This window comes from Hordeum vulgare, chromosome 6H, assembly GCF_904849725.1.
Source record: "Hordeum vulgare subsp. vulgare chromosome 6H, MorexV3_pseudomolecules_assembly, whole genome shotgun sequence".
Lineage (NCBI taxonomy): Eukaryota > Viridiplantae > Streptophyta > Magnoliopsida > Poales > Poaceae > Hordeum > Hordeum vulgare.
In genome coordinates, this window is record NC_058523.1 from 28,876,275 (window position 1) to 28,895,760 (window position 19,486).

Sequence of the window (19,486 nt, forward strand, 5' to 3'; positions counted from 1 at the left end):
GGTCCATGTCCTCAAGGGCAATATCCTCATCGACCATGTGAAGACTGATGATCAACTCGCAGATATCTTCACTAAGCCCTTGGATGAGAAAAGGTTTTTCAAGTTGCGGTGTGAGCTGAATATCTTAGAGTCTTCAAATGTTTTGTAAAAACATGCACACATCCTAACACTTATGCAAAGTTGATGACTTAGATATGCAACACATGATGAAACGATTTTCTTCAACTGATGAAGAATGTCACTCTGAATGTGAAGAAATTAACGAAGAAATTGATTCTCAGGGCCCTACGACAATTGTACGCGGCGTCTGTAATCAACATTCTTATATGATGGGTAACGCCACCGCCCAATGTGAAATTCCTCAAGTTGATTTTCTTCAAATGATCCATTTCCTCACAATGCATTTTTCTTCAAAACAGTTGTTCTTCATTGTGATGATCTATTACAAAATCTTCAAAAACACTTGATGACTTTCATTTGCCTAGGTAGACTGTGATTTCTAGTCCTCAACAGCATTCACTTATTGCTATTTCTTCAAGTTGATGTTTCTGCTAAGTGAATGTGATCGGACCCTACTTTCTCTCTATGCTATACTTATCCAGTCTATTCAATTCTTCATATGCGTTCTATTTGAAACTTTGTTCAAAATCCTCACTGCATCCTTGTCAGCTGATGATTTTGTAACGAAAATCCTCAAATCTTCAAAAATTGTTTTTAAGGCACAGTAAATGAACCCCCACTTCCCACGATCGGATAACCACGATCTCCACTATCTCCACCGCATCGTACGGGAGCTACACGTGTCCTGCGGAGACGTAGAGGCAGGGGCTATTCGGTCCGAAACTTTCGCGCCAAACAGTAACTTTTGGGCTATAAATATGTCCTTACCCCCCTCGGTATCCTCTTCTTCGCCTCATCGCTCTCCTGCCACAACACACTCCACCGAACCCTAGCGCCACCACTGGTAGTCTTGTCGCCGGTGAGGAAGAGCTTCACTGCCTCGACCTTTTCGTCGCCAGGATCACGCCGGAGTCGGACCATCTACGTCCGCCGCCGCCGTAGACGTCCTCTGCCGCCAAGTTAGGGTGCATTGGACACTCGACCGAAGAGCCTCTCCAACACTACTTTTTGTGTTCTTCGTTCGCACCTTCCAGGGTAAATATATCCCATTTTTACAGTAGATTAGATCTGAAATTTTACCTCTTCTATGAGAAATCTGTTGGAATTATGCCCTAGAGGCAATAATAAATATAGTTATTATTATAATTCCTGTATCAAGATAATCGTTTATTATCCATGCTATAATTGTATTGAATGAAGACTCATTTACATGTGTGGATACATAGACAAAACACTGTCCCTAGCAAGCCTCTAGTTGGCTAGCCAGTTGATCAAGGATAGTCAGTGTCTTCTGATTATGAACAAGGTGTTGTTGCTTGATAACTGGATCACGTCATTAGGAGAATCACGTGATGGACTAGACCCAAACTAATAGACGTAGCATGTTGATCGTGTCATTTTGTTGCTACTGTTTTCTGCGTGTCAAGTATTTGTTCCTATGACCATTAGATCATATAACTCACTAACACCGGAGGAATACTTTGTGTGTATAAAACGTTGCAACGTAACTGGGTGACTATAAAGATGCTCTACAGGTATCTCCGAAGGTGTTCGTTGAGTTAGTATGGATCAAGACTGGGATTTGTCACTCCGTGTGACGGAGAGGTATCTCGGGGCCCACTCGGTAATACAACATGACACACAGGCCTTGCAAGCAATGTGACTTAGTGTAAGTTGCGGGATCTTGTATTACGGAACGAGTAAAGAGACTTGCCGGTAAACGAGATTGAAATAGGTATGCGGATACTGACGATCGAATCTCGGGCAAGTAACATATCGAAGGACAAATGGAATGACATACAGGATTATATGAATCCTTGGCACTGAGGTTCAAACGATAAGATCTTCGTAGAATATGTAGGATCCAATATGGGCATCCAGGTCCCGCTATTGGATATTGACCGAGGAGTCTCTCGGGTCATGTTTACATAGTTCTCGAACCCGCAGGGTCTGCACACTTAAGGTTCGACGTTATTTTATGCGTATTTGAGTTATATGGTTGGTTACCGAATGTTGTTTGGAGTCCCGAATGAGATCACGGACGTCACGAGGGTTTCCGGAATGGTCCGGAAACGAAGATTGATATATAGGATGACCTCATTTGATTACCGGAAGGTTTTCGGAGTTACCAGGAATGTAGCGGGAATGACGAATGGGTTCCGGGAGTTCACGGGGGGGGGGGGGGGGCAACCCACCCCGGGGAAGCCGATAGGCCTTGGGGGTGGTACACCAGCCCTTAGTGGGCTGGTGGGACAGCCCAAGAAGGCCCTATGCGCCATAGGAAGAAAATCAAAGAGAAAATAAAAAAAGGAGGAGGTGGGAAAGGAAAGAAGGACTCCACCCACCAAACCAAGTAGGACTCGGTTTGGGGGGGGAGACCTTCCCCCCTTGGCTCGGCCGACCCCCTTGGGGCTCCTTGAGCCCCAAGGCAAGGCCCCCCCTCTCCCACCTATATATACAGAGGTTTTAGGGCTGATTTGAGACGACTTTTCCACGGCAGCCCGACCACATACCTCCACGGTTTTTCCTCTAGATCGCGTTTCTGCGGAGCTCGGGCGGAGCCCTGCTGAGACAAGATCATCACCAACCTCCGGAGCGTCGTCACGCTGCCGGAGAACTCTTCTACGTCTCCGTCTCTCTTGCTGGATCAAGAAGGCCGAGATCATCGTCGAGCTGTACGTGTGCTGAACGCGGAGGTGCCGTCCGTTCGGCACTAGATCGTGGGACTGATCGCGGGACGGTTCGCGGGGCGGATCGAGGGACGTGAGGATGTTCCACTACATCAATCGCGTTCACTAACGCTTCTGCTGTACGGTCTACAAGGGTACGTAGATCACACATCCCCTCTCGTAGATGGACATCACCATGATAGGTCTTCGTGCGCGTAGGAATTTTTTTGTTTCCCATGCGACGTTCCCCAACAAAATCTGTTTGTGCTCAAGATACGATGCGCACATGATTCCTCAAACACTACCTATCACCGCAATCATTCATGAACTAGCTAAGCATCTAAGATTTTCACGAGATTCCTCAATTGTGCAAATTTTCGGATCTGTACAACTCTGGAACCCAAGAACAGTATGCTTAGGCAAATTCCTCAACCACTGGTTATATTCCTCAAACTGTCAAACTTTTTCATTTTCTTCAAATCTGAGAACGCATATGACCTCTCCAAATTCCTCGCAACTATACTCTGTTCACAGGTACACACATGTCAGCTGAAGAATCTCTCGGTTCTCATCACATTAACTCATTTGCAGCGTTTCTGGAAGAAACTCTTCAAGGCTCTTCAGAATCCTCAAGAGTTCAAAATCATCAGCAAAGTCCTCAACTGAAGAAAATGGAGGAAGAGAGAAAACAGAAGGGAGGAAAGAAACTGGAGCAGAACACAGCTGCTGATATTCCTGAGGACATATACATGGACTATTGTACGCCTGATGAACATGAGACAATGTCCAAGAGAAAGATAAGGCTGCAGAAGATTGAACGCCGATGGGCGAAGGAATGGAAGGAGTACAGGTTTGTGACTCCCAAATATGCGAAGAAATTCGCTTTGAAGCCTCCTGGCAGAAGGTCTCCACTTGAGGATCATCAAGTAGCACATCCATCAAGCCTCAAAACCATTGATGACTATCCAGATGAAAAAGAAAGGCATTTGGCCAAGCTCAAGAGGCAAGCAGAAGCTGCAGTGAAGAAATTCAATGAGTCCTCAGTTGCTGCCTCCGGTGCTGCTCATTCCTCAGCTGCAGAAACCTCAGGCTCAGAGATTCCTCAAATGCAGTCTGCGCCATCAAAGCCAAAGGCTCCAAAGCCTCAAGATAAGTCCGCTCAGACTTCTGTCACAAAACCCTCAGCACCAAAACCTTCAACACCAAAACCATCAGCGCCAAAACCCTCTGCACCAATCACCTCAGCACCAAAATCCTCAGCTCCACCTCCAAAGCCTCAAGAAAAACCAGTACAGAAGCATGTCGTGAAACCTACGACCGCCAGCTCCAGCTCTTCACTCCCAGCTGCAACTAGCTCGGAGAAAAAGTCTTCAACACCTCTTGTGAAGACTTTGACAACTGCTGAACGTGCACCTCTGCCCAGCCCCAGCAAAATCATCGCAGTCCCGTCTGCATCAGAGGGAAGTGATGAATATTATGATGAAACCCTGCAAGCCATCATCAGAAACAAGCAAGAAAGGGTTGCTCAAGCATCAGGCAGTGCTATTCCTCTGGCCATGGACCCCAAGGTCCTCCTCGACTACATCAATATATGGTATGAGGACCCAAACACACCCATTGATGATTTGAAACTTCCTCCTGGCATCAGCCACATGGTGGCCACCTTCATAAATGAAGCCAAGTGGAAAGAACAGCAGGCTCGGCAGGCAAAGGTTGCAAAGGCCAAAAAGGAGAAATTCCTCAGGCAGAATCTCCTCAAGCTGACTCCTGATGCACTGGTGTCAACCCAGGCAGAGTTGCAAGTACTAACTGACAAGTATGATATGCTGTCAGATCGCAAAAGCATCAAGCGCAATTTCATCAAGCTAGCCACTAGTGATGTTGATGACTACAACAAGAAAACCGCACCACCAGCACCAACTCCTCAGCCCCTGGTTGAGCAGCCAGCAGATGCATCTCCTGATGACGAGGAAACTCCTCAAGCTGAGGAAGAACACCAAGAGCGCCGTGCTGATGAACCGGCCATTGAAGAAATCATCACGGAGACTGCAACTGATGAAATTGCAACCACTGATGAGACTGCTCCTGATCCAGCTGCTTCATCAAAGCATGCTGATGACTCTGTTCCAGTTGGTTCCTCACTACCAGCTGAAGAATCTGCAGAAAGAACACCTTCACCAAAAGCTTCAAAGGTGAAGAATATAATCCCGTCTGCATCAGACGCAAAGAAGACAAGGGCTGCTGAAAAGGAAGCAAAGAAGAGAAAAGCCTCCTCAGCAGTAGAAATGACAGAGGCAAAGCGCCTCAAAGAAACTAAAGAAACTGCTCCTCTAGATCCAGTACCTCTAAATGTCACCCCCTCATATGAGATGGTCGTCATTGATGACCCAGCTACAAGGGCTGATGAGGAAATGAAAGATGTCGCCTCCGAGGAACATACTGATGAGGAAATCCAGATTGATGACTGTCCTCAACCCCTCATTCCTCAGACAGAGACCACTCAAGCATCAGCTGCAGCAGCTGATGAGACTCCTTCTGCCCCAAAGCCAGCTGAAGAAAAACAAGCTGAGGAAAATGTACATTCTGAGCAGTCTCCTCAAGATGAGGAACAGGCTGACCCAACTCCTCAAGCTGAGAAAGAAGCATAAATTCCTCAGCCTGAAGCTCAGCCAGAACAAGCATCATCTCCCCAGCAAGAAGTACCAGCTGATGAAATTCCTCAACTTGAGGAAAAAGCTGAAGAAAATGTACCCGCCCAAGACAATGAATTCATTGTGCTCAACCCAGAGACTGCCATGGTTGTCTCCCCTCTCATTCCTCAGCAGAATCTTAAGCCAGTTCAGCGCCAGCCCTTCTCCAAGCGTCCAAAGTTTCAGAAAGAAAATTTCTTTGAGGAACGCATGTATTTCATCGGAGAGAACCCTTATGACAAGCCTCAAATGAGGCATCTGAGGTTTTGGACAAGGACTCAGATGAACTACTATGCCTCTGTGCTCTGTGGACGCAACAAGATATTCCAGCACCGGCACATTCCTCATGTTGAGCTTGAAGCAGTACCTTGCATGGAACCAGTCCTCAGTGTACTCCACGATGCAGGTTTGCTTCCTATGTGCTCCGACATATCAGACTGGAACAGTGAGCTTATTCTTCAGTTCTATGCCACTCTTCATATATCTGGCAACCCTGAAGACATCAACACTTGGGTGTTTGATTGGATGACCCAAAACACTCACTACAAGGCTCCAGCTTCTGAACTCCTCAAAGAACTGCCCGTACCAATTCCCTCAGATGGGGCAGTGAAGCTTTATGGTGAGCGAGAGCTGCCAAATGGAATGATGGAAGTCCTCATGAAGCCTTTGGCTGCTGGAAAACCCTCAAGAACCACATTCCTCGTCCATGAGCTCAAGTACACACCCCGGTATGTTTACAAAATTCTCTGGAGTGTGCTCGCGCCAATCAAAGGCCATGACAATGAAGAAGATGTTGTAGGCCTCATGAAGAATATCCTCTTCAACATCATTCATGGTATTCCTATCAATATCCATGATTTCTTTTTGAGGACTTTGGCTGACAATGCCATGTGCCCCTATGATCACAAGATTTATGCCCCATGGATCATGAGATTCATCAAGACAAGGACAGACATCAACTTCCATGCTGATTTCCAAAACCATGTTGGTTATATGCCTCCTATCCGGGTCAACAAGAAGACTTTCGAGCCAATTGAGGGAAAAGGAAAATCTGTGATTGAAGAAGGCAGCAGGCCCCTTGATGGCCAGTTTAAAGAACCAGAAGCTTATTCCTCATGGGACGATACTGAGACTCGTCCAGCAAGCCCAGTTCCTCCTCGCGTGCTGAATACCAGAGAGCTCCTCCTCAGTCTTCACCAGAAGGTGGATCACAACCACAAATGGGTCAAACGCCAGTTTGGTGCCATTGTGAAAACCCTCACTGACACTCAGAACTCTGTGAAGCTTAATCATCACTATCTGCATGAGGTTTTCGATCGCACCTGGGCTACACTTGCACATCTGAAGACCGAGACTGAGCTTGAAGAAATGAACTTTGAGCAGGACTTTGAGTGGTCGTGGCCTCCCAAGAGAAAGTTCAGGCCCATTCCAGTGTCAGACCTTGAAGACAGCTCCTTTTCTTCATTCCGCACTGCTGAATCTGATGAGGAACAACTCGACACTGCAACCGGCCCCAGAAAGAAGACTACTCCCAAGAAGCATCACGGCTCTTCCTCGACCGCCAAGAAATGAAGTCTTCATGGGCGTTAGTCCTCAGTTTGTCCCTTTTTGTCACTTGATGACAAAGGGGGAGAAACTCGAGAGTTAGTCTTCAAGCAGGATATTTTTGGGGCTTATAAACTATATTAAGTTACAAACTCTTGGCTCTTCTGAAGTTTTTATGTAATGAGTTGTAACTTAAGCCCGATGGTACTCTGACGCTTTTGAACATTTTTCTTCGCATGCTTATTCCTCAAGTTTTAGTGCACGCATGCTAGAATTCGTCAGATACCATTTGCCATCATGCATCTTCATTTTCTTCATGTTATATGTATGCATGATTTACAAGACTCAGGGGGAGATCTCCATGATATAAATCATCAATGTGCATCCGCTATAAAAGCAAAATCCTCAAGGTATGCACATCTTCAGGGGGAGTCTCTCTGAATCTTGTTTTCAAATTCCTCAAATGAGTATTTACACTTCATATTTTTTATCCCTGTTGAAGACTTAACCTAATTGTCATCAACCACCAAAAAGGGGGAGACTGTAAGTGCATCTAGTGCCCCTTAATGATTTTGGTGGTTTGAAGACTTATAGGTTAAGTATCTAATGTGTTTGTGAGTGTACACAGGATCTATAAGTCATTGAGGAGTTTGAGATATTTGAAGAATATCGACCCCTAAAAATATATGTCTTCAGTTGAAGAAATTGGTCTGAAGCTGAAGAAATGAATCGCGAGGAATCTGCGATGAAATTGATATTCCTCATGAAGACATTGATATTGAGAAGATCGGTGGTTCCTGAAGAAAATCGTTCTGAGGAAATTGAAGCGTGAAGATTTACGTTTTCTGTTTTACTTTCTTCGCATTTGATGAATAACACCGTACTGTTAAAGGGGGTCAAAGTAACACTATGGAATGAATTTCCTCATGATGCTCAACCCAAGCCTAATCCTACCAAAAGCCTCAAGTGAGGAATATGAGTGACATGAGGACTCTCACAGTTGAGGGTTCCGACCGTTTCGATAGACACGCCAAGTCACTGGTCTTATCCACTCCAACGGTCATATTATTTAAGGGAATTAGTGTCAAATCATGTCGGGATGCTCCCATGCTATAAATAGCCACCCCCACAACCACTAGCTGGTTGGCTGCTCCGTTAGAAACTGACACTTGTCATAAGAGCAACCCAAATTCCTCAGAGCTTTCGAGAGTAATTCATCAGTGAGGAAATACCCCATACACCGAAACCACAAACCAAACCTAGTGATTGAGCATCACTGAAGAAGTTGTTCCTGTGTGGGACTGAAGCCTTTTACCTTTGAGGACTGTGCATCCTCCATACGGTTAGGCGTCATGGTCTAGAGCAATCCAGCAGTCAATTGTGGATCGTCGGGTGACCAAGTTTGTGAGGGTTTGGAAGTCTGCCCTGAAGACTTACCACGAGTGTTGGGCAAGGACTGTGTGTCCTTAGCTCAAGGAGAATACGGTAGGGACTGTGTGTCACGGGACTGGGTGTCCTTTGGTTTCAATACCAAGGCGCTCCAAACCAGATGTACAACTGTCACAGCAGTTGGAACTGGGTCATCAACAACAGTCTTCACTAAGAATCGGGTTCTAATTCCTCAACTCTTTACTTTCATTGTATTATGTGTTGATGACTTTCACTGTGACTGTTTGAAGAATTTGCTGAAGACTTTCTCTGAATTTCCTCAACCCCAAATTCTTCACAATAGTTAATCATCATCTGTATTCTGCATGCCTGCTTACTGTGCAATCTATTTTCACATTCTTCACTCTGTAATACTGCTGCTGTGAACGTTTGCACGTCTGATCCTTTACTGTTTCCATTGTAAGTTAGTCATCAGTGAGGAATTTCCTCAAAAGGAATTTCCTCAATGATGAAATTCTAAAAATCTCCTATTCACCCCCCTCTAGTCGATATAACGCACTTTCACGGCTTATCTTTCAAAAGATGACCCGGCCCTTGGGGGCTAAAGGTTGAAGTTTTTATCTAATGCAAGACCTGGCTCATCTTTCAAAAGATGATCCGACCCTTGGGGGCTACAGGTTGATGTTTTTATCTAATGCAAGACCCGGCTCATCTTTCAAAAGATGACCCGGCACTTGGGGGCTACAGGTTGAAGTTTTTATCTAATGCAAGACCCGACTCATCTTTCAAAAGATGACCCGGCCCTTGGGGGCTATAGGTTGAAGTTTTTATCCAATGCAAGACCCGACTCATCTTTCAGAAGACGAGCCGACCCTTGGGGCTATGGACAGATATGGGTCTACCAGATATTGCAACAAACATTATTTTATCAAGCAAGACTAGTCTCCTGGAAGTAGGGATGGCAATGGGTACCCATTACCCACGTACCCTGCGGGTAAAAACCCTATTAGGGTAAGGGCATGGGACAAAAACTTACCCATGGGTATATAAATAGGAAGATCTAAAACCCATCGGGTAAAGCGGGTACGGGTATGGGATCATATAACCCATACCCATATACCCATGTACCCATATAAAATCTATGTAAACTCAAAATTATCTCTACAATCTACACTATGTCAATAATTTATGAATTGAAAGTGTATGCATATGTGTTGTTGTTTATGACTATATGATGTTGTTTTATAAGTATGCATTGTAGTTATAATCTATCTTTGTAAAATATACAATACAATGCATTTTATAACTATAAGTTGTTTAAATTGATGTTTGCAAATATGGGTAATTTTACCCGTGGGTACCCGTCTACCCTGTCGGGTAACGGGTATGGGAAAAAATTGTACCCGTTGACGGGTATGGGTAAGGGTGATGGGTAATATCAGACGGGACGGGTAAGGGTATGGGGAGGCTTCACCCATACCCATACCCTGCGGCTGCCATCCCTACCTGGAAGGCTAATGGGTGGAAGAACACATAATAAAGGACGTACCTCATGTTTGACTCTCATCATGTGGATCAAGCTCTTCTCCATTTCATAACTCGTCTCGAGGCGACTTACGAAGCCAGAGCAGAGTTGGTCAAATTCGATCTTCTCATAATGGGGAAGCCTCAGCTTAGTGACATCTTGTTCTGCGGAAGGATGGGATTCTTTTGATGCGTGTTTGGATAACACCGCCGCTGCAGGTTTGGAGTAACCAGTACCAGTGATAATTACGGTATCTGGATCTTCAGTCACCTTGGAAGAGCTCGACGGGTTAACATTGTCACTGGTTTCATTCAAAGAGCCTGGATAGTCGTTCCGGACGTCGGGAATGTCATCCGCAGGATCATCATGAGCTGCCGCTTGCTCCTCATCAAGCTTTGGGGCAGAGGTGCTCACGCCTAACACCTCATCGCCTTAGGAGCAGAAGACAAGTCGCCAGTTTTTCTCTTCTTTGCTTGTGCTCTGAGATAAAGACATCAAAGTTAGAACAAATATCATTATTGGGAAGGGAAAAGGTTAATAAAATAACTTACCCCTGTACACGAATCATTGGTGGAAGAGCTGACATCACTGAGTCGCCAGATGAAGGAGGAGAAACCTGAAAGAATAAAAGTTCAAAGAGTGAATGAGTTGTGAATCAAATTTTTTACAAGGAGGAGAGTGTGTTTAACACGAGTATACCTTGTGCGCTTCCGACCAGTTGTCTTTTCAGGTAACCCGGAAACTAAGTCGCCAGAGTGGCTCCGGGTTTTACGTTTGGGAGTATACTTCGCCTTCTTCAAAGGGAATCAGGGTCCAGATAAGCATTTGGGTGAGACATGGGAACTTTTCCACAAATCCGCCTGGCCGGCCTAGGTGAAGAGGAAGTTGATTCGGAAGAAATGGAAATTACCTCAACCACGTCATCTTGGCTCTCATAGTCATCGTCCTACGCATAAAGGTAACATGATATAAGCATAAGTCAGAACATAATGATGATAAACAAAAGGGTAAATTTTTACCTCTGACTGTTCTTCGCCGGCTTGGGACACGCCGACGACGGATGAATTCTTGACGGCGGTTTTGCCCTTGCTCATCTTCTTTTTCTACTTCTTCGATGGTGGCTTAGTTGTTTTTTGGGCGGTCACCTTTCTGGTGGATAGAATCAAAATTCAAACCTGGAACACTGGCGCATACGTTGAGAAAGGTAGAAGGAGGCGACTTAGATTGTTATCGGTGGAGCCAGGTTGGTGAGGCAGAAAGGCTTGAGCCCGACCTTGGCACAGTTTTCCAAAGACTCGCCGGTTAACTTCTTGATTATGTCAACAATGTCTTTCTCGGGGAGTCTTTTATGACCAAAGCATTGCGGATGGTTCAAGCTGCCATCGTATTCGCACATCAGACCATTCCGGCGACTCAGTGGAAGAATATTCCACTCCACCCAGCAACGAAATAGGTCAACCCCGGTGAGCCCATTATTGGTCAAAGACCGCAGCTCGGAGAAGATGGGGATGAATTCCGATTCTTCTTCTTCGGTAAGTTTCTCTGGCAGCTTGAAGTCCATGGGTAAGTGATCTTCTCTATAACCCGGAAGTGGGTTCTCACCGGGAGGAGAAGTGTCACGACAATAAAACCAAGACTCGGCCCAGCCTTTGAGATGGCTGGACAGGAGGATAGACGGAAACCCACGTTCGCGGCGCCGCTGGATGTTGACCCCCCCGTGTTCCAAGTTGGGCCTGTTGGAAAATTCGGTCTGGCGGTTCAGATGGAAGAAGTTCCAAAATAATGGAACTGTGGGCTCTATCTGCAGGTATTCCTCGCAAAATACTTGAAATTGACAGAGGTTGCTGATGGAGTTGGGTCCCATATCCCGAGGGTGAACATTGAGGAAATGTAGAGCGTCCCTACAGAACTTTGACCCGGGCGGTTTGAAGCCCCGTTCAAGATGATCAATGAAAATAACTACTTTCCCCTCGGCGGGATTGGGAATCACCTCGCGTGGAGCGGTCCACTAACCAATGACTTCCTTACAATCAAGGTGACCCGACTTGACAAATTTCTCAACAAAGGTGTCATTAATCTTGGTTGGTAGCCAATCGCATTTTGAGATGCTAACCATGACTACAAAAAATAAGAAACAAGGCGGCTCATTAAGGACCATAAAACGTGGTAACTCGCCAGTTGGAGATCTACGATATGACTGTAAAGGCCCTATGACTCGCCATTAGGTGACTAAAAACCTGGATATGAGGATATTCTAACTCGCCAGTTGAGCGATTTATGGTATGTCTACGAAGGTGTTATGACTTGCCCTTTGGCGGTCAAAAGCGTAGCTTTGGCAATGTTCTAACTCGTTGTGGTGGAAGATGGCGAGTGGCGATTCAGAAAAGATTCTTTCCTTGGGGATATTTCCGGAGTGGGATAAACAAGTTTCTAAAAGCAAGCAATGAAATACAGATCTACGGGTGGATCAAATTAAGGAGATAATGCCTAAACTAAGCTGCGAAGACTACGAACGCACGAAAGAGACAGGGGTGCCTCATGAATCTATAAGTTAAATACATCAAAATGACCAACATATGCGGCGATGCTACCGTGCTTTACTACTACGAAGGATCTATCGGAAATATGGTTGATGGATCTATAGTGAAAAGGGGATCATCGTTGCATTCCAGAGATAAACTTAGACGAACATGGCGGCAAGGTCTAACCCTAATGGGGAAAATTGCTTACCTGAGAAAAGAGGACGATCCCCAGAAGAGGATGAAGAAGGTTTGCGGTAGATCCTGCGCCTTCGCTTGGCCTGGAGACGTCCGGGCCGCGATGGCTGGCGACGAAGCTTCGGGAGCGGCAAAGAGACGGGAGCGCTGGCGCGAGGAAGACGAAGGTTGACGAGGAAGTCGAAGTGGGGGTAGGTGACGGTACCCCCACTCCCCCCTGCGGTTATTTAAAGGCCAGGTACTGGAATCGAGGCGGCATGCACGAGAATAGAGGCGACAAACTGAAATTTGTAATGATGGCGCTTGGATTTTTGGGATAAATAAATGGCGGTGAGAAAAATCCGTTGGGTGGTTGTGTCGTTAAGTCCTGAAATTGGAGGGATAAGGTGATGTCATCAAAAACTGCTTGGCGGCTCAAACAATTCATGATGGATGGCAGCTTGTCGTTCGTCAAAAGATAGGAGTAATACAAGTCGCCCCAAAATGAGCGGAAGTTTATTGGCATGAATAAATTCAAGACAATCTGGGGCCTAATGTTGGGGATATTACCTGCGGTGTAACCTGCCTAACTGGGCCGGGTCACTGAAGGGGCGACTCATCCTTTGGTAATACAAGCCTTGGCCCAGGGGGCCCAGGAGCCGGATGGTGGTTCAGGAGCTATACAGAGGATAGGCCGCCAAGGAGGTTTCCAGTCTTGGAAAGCACGGCGACTTAGAGATATGGAAAACCATGATCTGGAGCGTGTCTAGGACTCTTGTAAACCCTAGGGCCTCGACCTGTATATAAAGGCGAGTCCCTAGGGAAGATAGGGCAAGTTAGAAATCATCGAGAGCTAGGTCAGGCGAGTTACGCCCTCCTTGTAATCGAAACCATCATCAATCTACACAAAGCAGGACGTAGGCTTTTACCTCCACACGAGGGGCCGAACATGGGTAAATCTGAGTCTCGGTTTCGCTCACCCCCTTTGAGTTGCCACCAACGTGCGATGGCTCCTTCGTTAAGTCCTTTCGCGAGGACATCTGCCGTGACAAAATCACGACACCCTCCAACCTGAGGATCCACCACTAACGCCAACTCGCCAGGGTTATCAATTTGAGGCGAGTGATCGGCCTTGCTTCATGTCACAGGATGCTCTGACCAATTTAAGTATCTGGGAACCACCTGCTCAGCCATACTGACAGTCCTCTGCCTTACCTTCTTGTCTCTCTTGCAAGTGCTCGTGGTAAAAACATGGTATTGTCCGCCATTCAACTATTAGGGTTGCTCTGAAACTCGCCCTGGTTGGTTGGCTACTGGAACATGCCCCGGTCGTTATACTACTGTCCACCTGGGCCTGATGACCGTCCACCATTGCAACGCGAGTTGCCTCGCTCTTGATTCAAATCACCGAACGAGGAGCCACGTGACCTACCCGGGCCAAACTGATCCTGCTAGGCTCCTTCACCGCCTCCTTGATGACCCTGAGACGCCTGAAGGCGAAACTCCTGTATCACAAAACAACTTTCCCAAGAATGAGTAGACGAGGCACCAGGGGTACTGTGCTTGGGGCAAGGTACCTTGAGAATCTCCTCGTAATTGCGTGGCTTCCTCCTAGTGAAGCCTCGGTCTTAGAAACTGTCCTTATTCATGTTCCGTCGTTGATTTCGTGGCCCGGCTTTGGTGTTAGCAACGAAATCGGACACGCCATACTTCTGTCTCCTTTTCCCGTGACCTCCTTGGTTATTATTGTGCCCAGAATGTTGGAGATGGCCCTTGCCTCCATCTCCTCTTTTAGCTTCAGTAACCTTCTCGTCATCAGAGCCAGCGTCCTTCGTCCCGTCCGACTAAGCATACCTGGTGAGGGTGTCCATCAACTCGGATTGGAGAAGTGACCCTGAGGTGTTTGGAAGTGCTGAATCTCCTGTGGATTCAACGGGGGTTGCATCGATTGTTTAATGATCTCCCCATGTGGATCGCCTTGGCCTGGCGGGTTGCGATCTGCTCCGGGCGTTTGCAGGCTGCTGAACAGGCGGTTTGCATTAAGGTTGGGCGGGACGTGCTTGTGGCGCCTTCTCTCATAAACAGCTTCCGACACAACTCGTCGGCGCTCAAGTCGCCATGCCTCCAACTTCAGACGCTCCTCCTCTTCGTCGATCTGGGCTTGTTGATCCATTATCCGGGTCCTCTCTGCATCAATCTGGCGCTGTATCTGGGTCATCTCTTCACGAAGTTTAGCCAATTCGGCGTTAACCTCCGCCTGGTTGTCAGCCGTCACGACTATCGCCATGAGTTTTGACATCTCTGCCATTAGATCTAACATGGCATGAGCTGGGGTTTTGCCTGACCCGCTGGTCCCGTTCGCGTTTGTCGCGTTTGGCTGGTCCTGAGCCGTCGTGGCTCCTGCCATATAGATGGCAATTTGGCGGGGGTGTTCATGTGGTTCTTCGGAGATTGTTGCCTCAGGAAAACCACCCAGCCTTCCCTCATGGAGAGGGCAGATTGAATCGGTGTCTCCGATCGACGACTCTCCATCAGAGTTGATAGGGGTGTCACCGCCAGCTTCCGGCTCCTCTGGGAGGGCGACTCCTTGCGTGAAGACGACAAAGACGCGATGCCGCCTATGCTGACGCGTGGCGGGTTGGGCGAGCCGAGCCGGCTCGATGATGTCGGTGCAGATGTCCGGCTCGGGAACCGGCGTTCCGATCTTGCGGATGAAGACGTGGATCTTGCCGAAGGGGACCCGGTACCCGGATTCGATTGAACCGGCCTCGGGACGCCAGCTTGAATTGTCGATGTAGTACTTCCCGCGGTGACTCTTAGTCATAAGGCCGACCGCATAGCTCCCGAACCCTGGAAGGGCTCCCTTTGAGAACTTAACTCCACCGTGCGCAGGCCCCACGGTGGGCGCCAACTGTCGTGGTTTTGCCACGGCAGATTTCCTCATGAAAGGACTTAGTGATGAGGCCATCGCAGCTATGTGGCGACTCAAAGGGGTTGATCGGGAAAACGGGAGACGAGTTTACCCAGGTTCGGCCCCTCAGATTGAGGTAAAAGCCGACGTCCTGCTATGTGTATATTGCTGTGGGAATTGATTACAAGGGTGCGGATCCACCTGACCTAGCTCTCGATTGATGTTAACTTAACCCCCTCAACCCTATAGACTCAACTTTATATATAGGGCGAGGCTCTAGGTTTACAAGAGTCCAACTTCCATTACAATCCGTGAGCCGGTCTATCTCTAACTCGCCTTGTCTCTCACGCAAGGAAATTTCAGGTGACTCTTTTCTTATGCGGGCCGCAAGTCGCCTTCTTTGAGTCTTGGACCAACCGTCTCTTCACAGCGTATGTCTGGCGCCTTCCACTTCTCAGATAATGGCCCATCCTGATAATGGAGGTAGAGCCGCCATTTTTCGGTTGGCCGTCAAATAGTCGCTGAGTTCATTTCCCCATAAAACTATGTGTACAGACAAATGTTTGCCCAATTTCTTTTGTGACAAACTCGACGAACTAGGGCGCTGGGTTATGACGAAGTTCCACACGGTCTGCCCCTATTGGATACAGACTGCCGAGTTTCAAACTCGGCAATTTGTTTGCCCAATTGTGGTCTTGAAGATCTGGACAAAGTTTGAAAGTGGGTAATGATGGCATGCCATGCAGTGAGCCCTTATTGGACATTAGACTGCTGAGTTTGAAACCCAACAAACAAATTACATAGTTCCGCTTAATAAACAACTCGGTAGATATTTTACACTTGTTAACTTGTTCTGGCACGTGGATCATTCCTATTGACCCTTGTTTGCAGAGTTTAGCCACAGAAGACTAGGCAGAGAGTTGTGTCACATGGCAATTCCGTTAATGGCCCGTCTAGTGTGCGAGTGTGGTTCGTCGAGTTTTTTCTAACTAGAACTTGGTTAACATTGTTTATGTATTCACTGAGTTAGCGATAGATAGCACTCGACAGTAGTAACGCTTGCCAGGGGCCGTCAAGCCGAGTGTTGTGCCCCAAGTTTAAAACTCAACGAATAGTTCACCGAGTTTAATATGCTAACTCGGAAATAATGGCAATTCTAGTAGTGCGAGTTGTAGTATCGAAGGCATACATGAAAGGATATCATATCGAAAGGAAATAGCGCACCTGAATTCATGGTATACGTATACCATACTGCTTTAATTTATATTTTTGCAGCAATTATATGAGTGTCACACAATGATAACCATAAGCGCAGACACACTTTAGCTAGAAAGTGTGGAGCTTGTTTATTGAACAAGTAGCATACATGCAGAGTAGAGGTTGCAGCCGTCGGTTGAAGATGTTGATTTATAAGATTGATGAAGATGTCTTGAGATCCAGAGATCCTGACATGGCCTTGAGAATAGGCGCGGGTGTGCGTAAGGGCCCCAAGAGCCAACCGGTGGCGATGAGCCTATATGCAGACTCCGTGAGGTGGATGCCGTCCCAGTTGATGTGCGTGGCGGGGTTATCGCACGCGCTCACGCCAGGCAACCCGCAAGCCGCAGTCATGTTGTAGTTATAGGGCCCACCTGCGCCACAGCACACGTGGAGCCGCGACGAAGCACTAAACCCTGTGACGTCCCTGAATCAGCAACTACTAAAAAAATGTGTTTTGTACCACATGACACACATGTGGTAAGCAATTCAAACAGTTTTAAAAAAAATGTGTTTTGTCATTCAATCATCTGTTGTAACTCACCGTATCTTGCTGGTTCGTTGAGAAACTCTATCACTGGCGTGTAGTAGTCACCATAGACGATCTTGGCCGCGGGGTACTTGATCCGGAGCCGATACACGGCCCCCACCAGCAGTCTGTTGTGGTAGCGCGCTAGAGCATTGTATTTTATCAGGCACCCCCGGCGGTCGTAGTGGGTCTTGTTCGTGCTGGCGTACAAGGTCAGGATGATGGGAATGCACCCCATCGGCGGTTGCCCCGGCACCACAACGTACCTGCCTCCCTCCTTAACTACTTGCTGCATGCAAGACAATACAACAAAGGCAAGCATTTCCCATAGGCTTAGTTAGCGTGTTTGGGGTCAGAAAATTAAACCAAGCAACAAGATAAGGGGGTGCCGGGGGGCCCGGGGGCTACCATAACTTTTCCTATATATAATTTGCCTTCCAGGCCCAGGACAAAACAATTGGTACCTCGACGCCTTCTGAGATGGCTTGTATGACATCTTGCACGTATACCAGGCGCAAGGTTTTGCCGGCGGCCATGATGAAGGTGTAGTCATTCCCTCCGAACTCTCCCATAAAGAATAGAGATCCCCTGAAAAAGTCTCTGCAACCTGAAGATGGACAGAACATAATTTAATTGCCAATTTGTCATGCAATCAAGATTACATCATGCATGACATATAAATGTATAACTGAGTGGAGTTGGTACCTTGTGGTGTTGAGCACAACGTGGGCTTGAGGTTCTGGAACCAGTCGAGCTGCACGCTCAAGGAGCTGTTGAAAGGCGGCACACTCGTGATGTTCTTCTCGTGGAAGTAGGCTAGGTCGAGTGCCGTAGCGCCGACGACAGCGAAGTTTACTCCATGGGTGAAGTTATTTTCTTCACCGAGAATCGGGGGGACCAAAGGGAGCCCGAACTCCTCGGCTGCCAAATTATTTGATCAATCATAAGTCCAGAAATTGGTACGTAGTAGACACAACCTTCTATCCATAGCGTACTCTCCAACAAAAACTGAGAGCTAGCTAACTCGAGACAAAGGACAGAAGCATAAGGATAAATACCAATAAAGTCCATGACGATGCGGCCATTGGAGGCTCGGCCAGTGGGGTGACCGAAGAAGGTCTCCCCGTAGGGGAGGTTGCTGAAAGGGATGACTGGAAACACAGGAGCAGCGAGCTTGACAAAGTTGCCGGTGTCGGCATACGAGTTGCCGAAGCTGAAGATGGAATGGATCAAGCGAGGTCCAGGGTTGGCCTGAGCGTAATATACGCTGACCAGGAGAGGGACGAGGAGGAGGAAGGCTGTATGCCTTAGGGCTGAGTCATGCCCCATAGTTGCGGTGCACAGTTTGAATTGGTTGGCAAGCTGTGCTTCTGCTATGTGGCTGATATGCTCAGGTATTTATATATACGAGAAATACCTGTGTGCACTCATATCCCATCGCTCGAGTTCTCTGAGAGTCCTGCAAAGAGAGCTTTGATTGGATATGCTGCAGCCTAACAAGCCGAATTTAATTCTTACAATTAAGATGTGATGTATCGGGGTTTTTCTTCATTTACTGAGAATTAAGCTTGGTGTGTGGTGAAACTACTCATAAAAAATATCTTGATACTCATTTAAATATTTTGAAGACCTTGTTTATCTTGATACTTATACTAAAATGCTCGTATGCATCCCTAGTTGGTGCAGACCCCCTCGCGCCGCCACCCCAGGATGGCGCCCAGGGGGATCGAGTCCTGGTGCTCCCATCCCCACATGCCACCGCTGCCATCGGCATTGGCCGTGGTAGCGGCAACGTCCGGTGCCAAGGCGCTGAGGGAAGAGGAGGCGGTGGGAACCCCTTGAGGCGGCTGGGGCACCTCGGGCTGGGGGATTCGTACCACGGTCAAGGTGGCTCCCTCGCAGTGCGGTGGCAACCGACGAACGCATGGATGGTGGGCATGGCGGCGGCCGTGGATCTAGATTCGAGCCAGATCCGTCGTCGATTCTTCACGTGGATGGTCGGCGACGCGGTGAGGGCTCCGGTGAAGGGATTGAGGACCTCCGTTAGAGTAGCGGCGACGGCATACGTCTTTATGGCAAAGCTCCATGCGGCTCCAGCTAGCCGCAAGATCAGGACGATGCGGCTTTCGGTGAAAACCACGCATCCGGCGGAGTC

General features: G+C 47.5%; 1 protein-coding gene across 1 annotated transcript; it reads right to left on the reverse strand.

Annotated features, from left to right (window-relative positions):
- Positions 1-16,761: 16,761 nt before the first annotated feature.
- Positions 16,762-18,713, reverse strand: LOC123402486 (GDSL esterase/lipase At5g45910-like). The gene is made up of 5 exons (XM_045096408.1): positions 18,390-18,713; positions 18,037-18,252; positions 17,796-17,938; positions 17,347-17,620; positions 16,762-17,218 (listed from the first exon to the last, which is right to left on the reverse strand). Exons 1-5 carry the CDS (start codon positions 18,658-18,660, stop codon positions 16,953-16,955), a joined length of 1,170 nt encoding a protein of 389 aa, XP_044952343.1. The 5' UTR covers positions 18,661-18,713; the 3' UTR covers positions 16,762-16,952.
- Positions 18,714-19,486: the final 773 nt, after the last annotated feature.

Coding starts and splice junctions, on each gene's coding strand:
- LOC123402486 (XM_045096408.1), bottom strand. CDS start 18,660: ATGGGGCATGACTCAGCCCTAAGGCATACAGCCTTCCTCCTCCTCGTC. Junction 17,939..18,036: donor GTTGTGCTCAACACCACAAG/GTACCAACTCCA, acceptor GTCCATCTTCAG/GTTGCAGAGACTTTTTCAGG. Junction 17,621..17,795: donor CCATCTCAGAAGGCGTCGAG/GTACCAATTGTT, acceptor TCTTGCATGCAG/CAAGTAGTTAAGGAGGGAGG.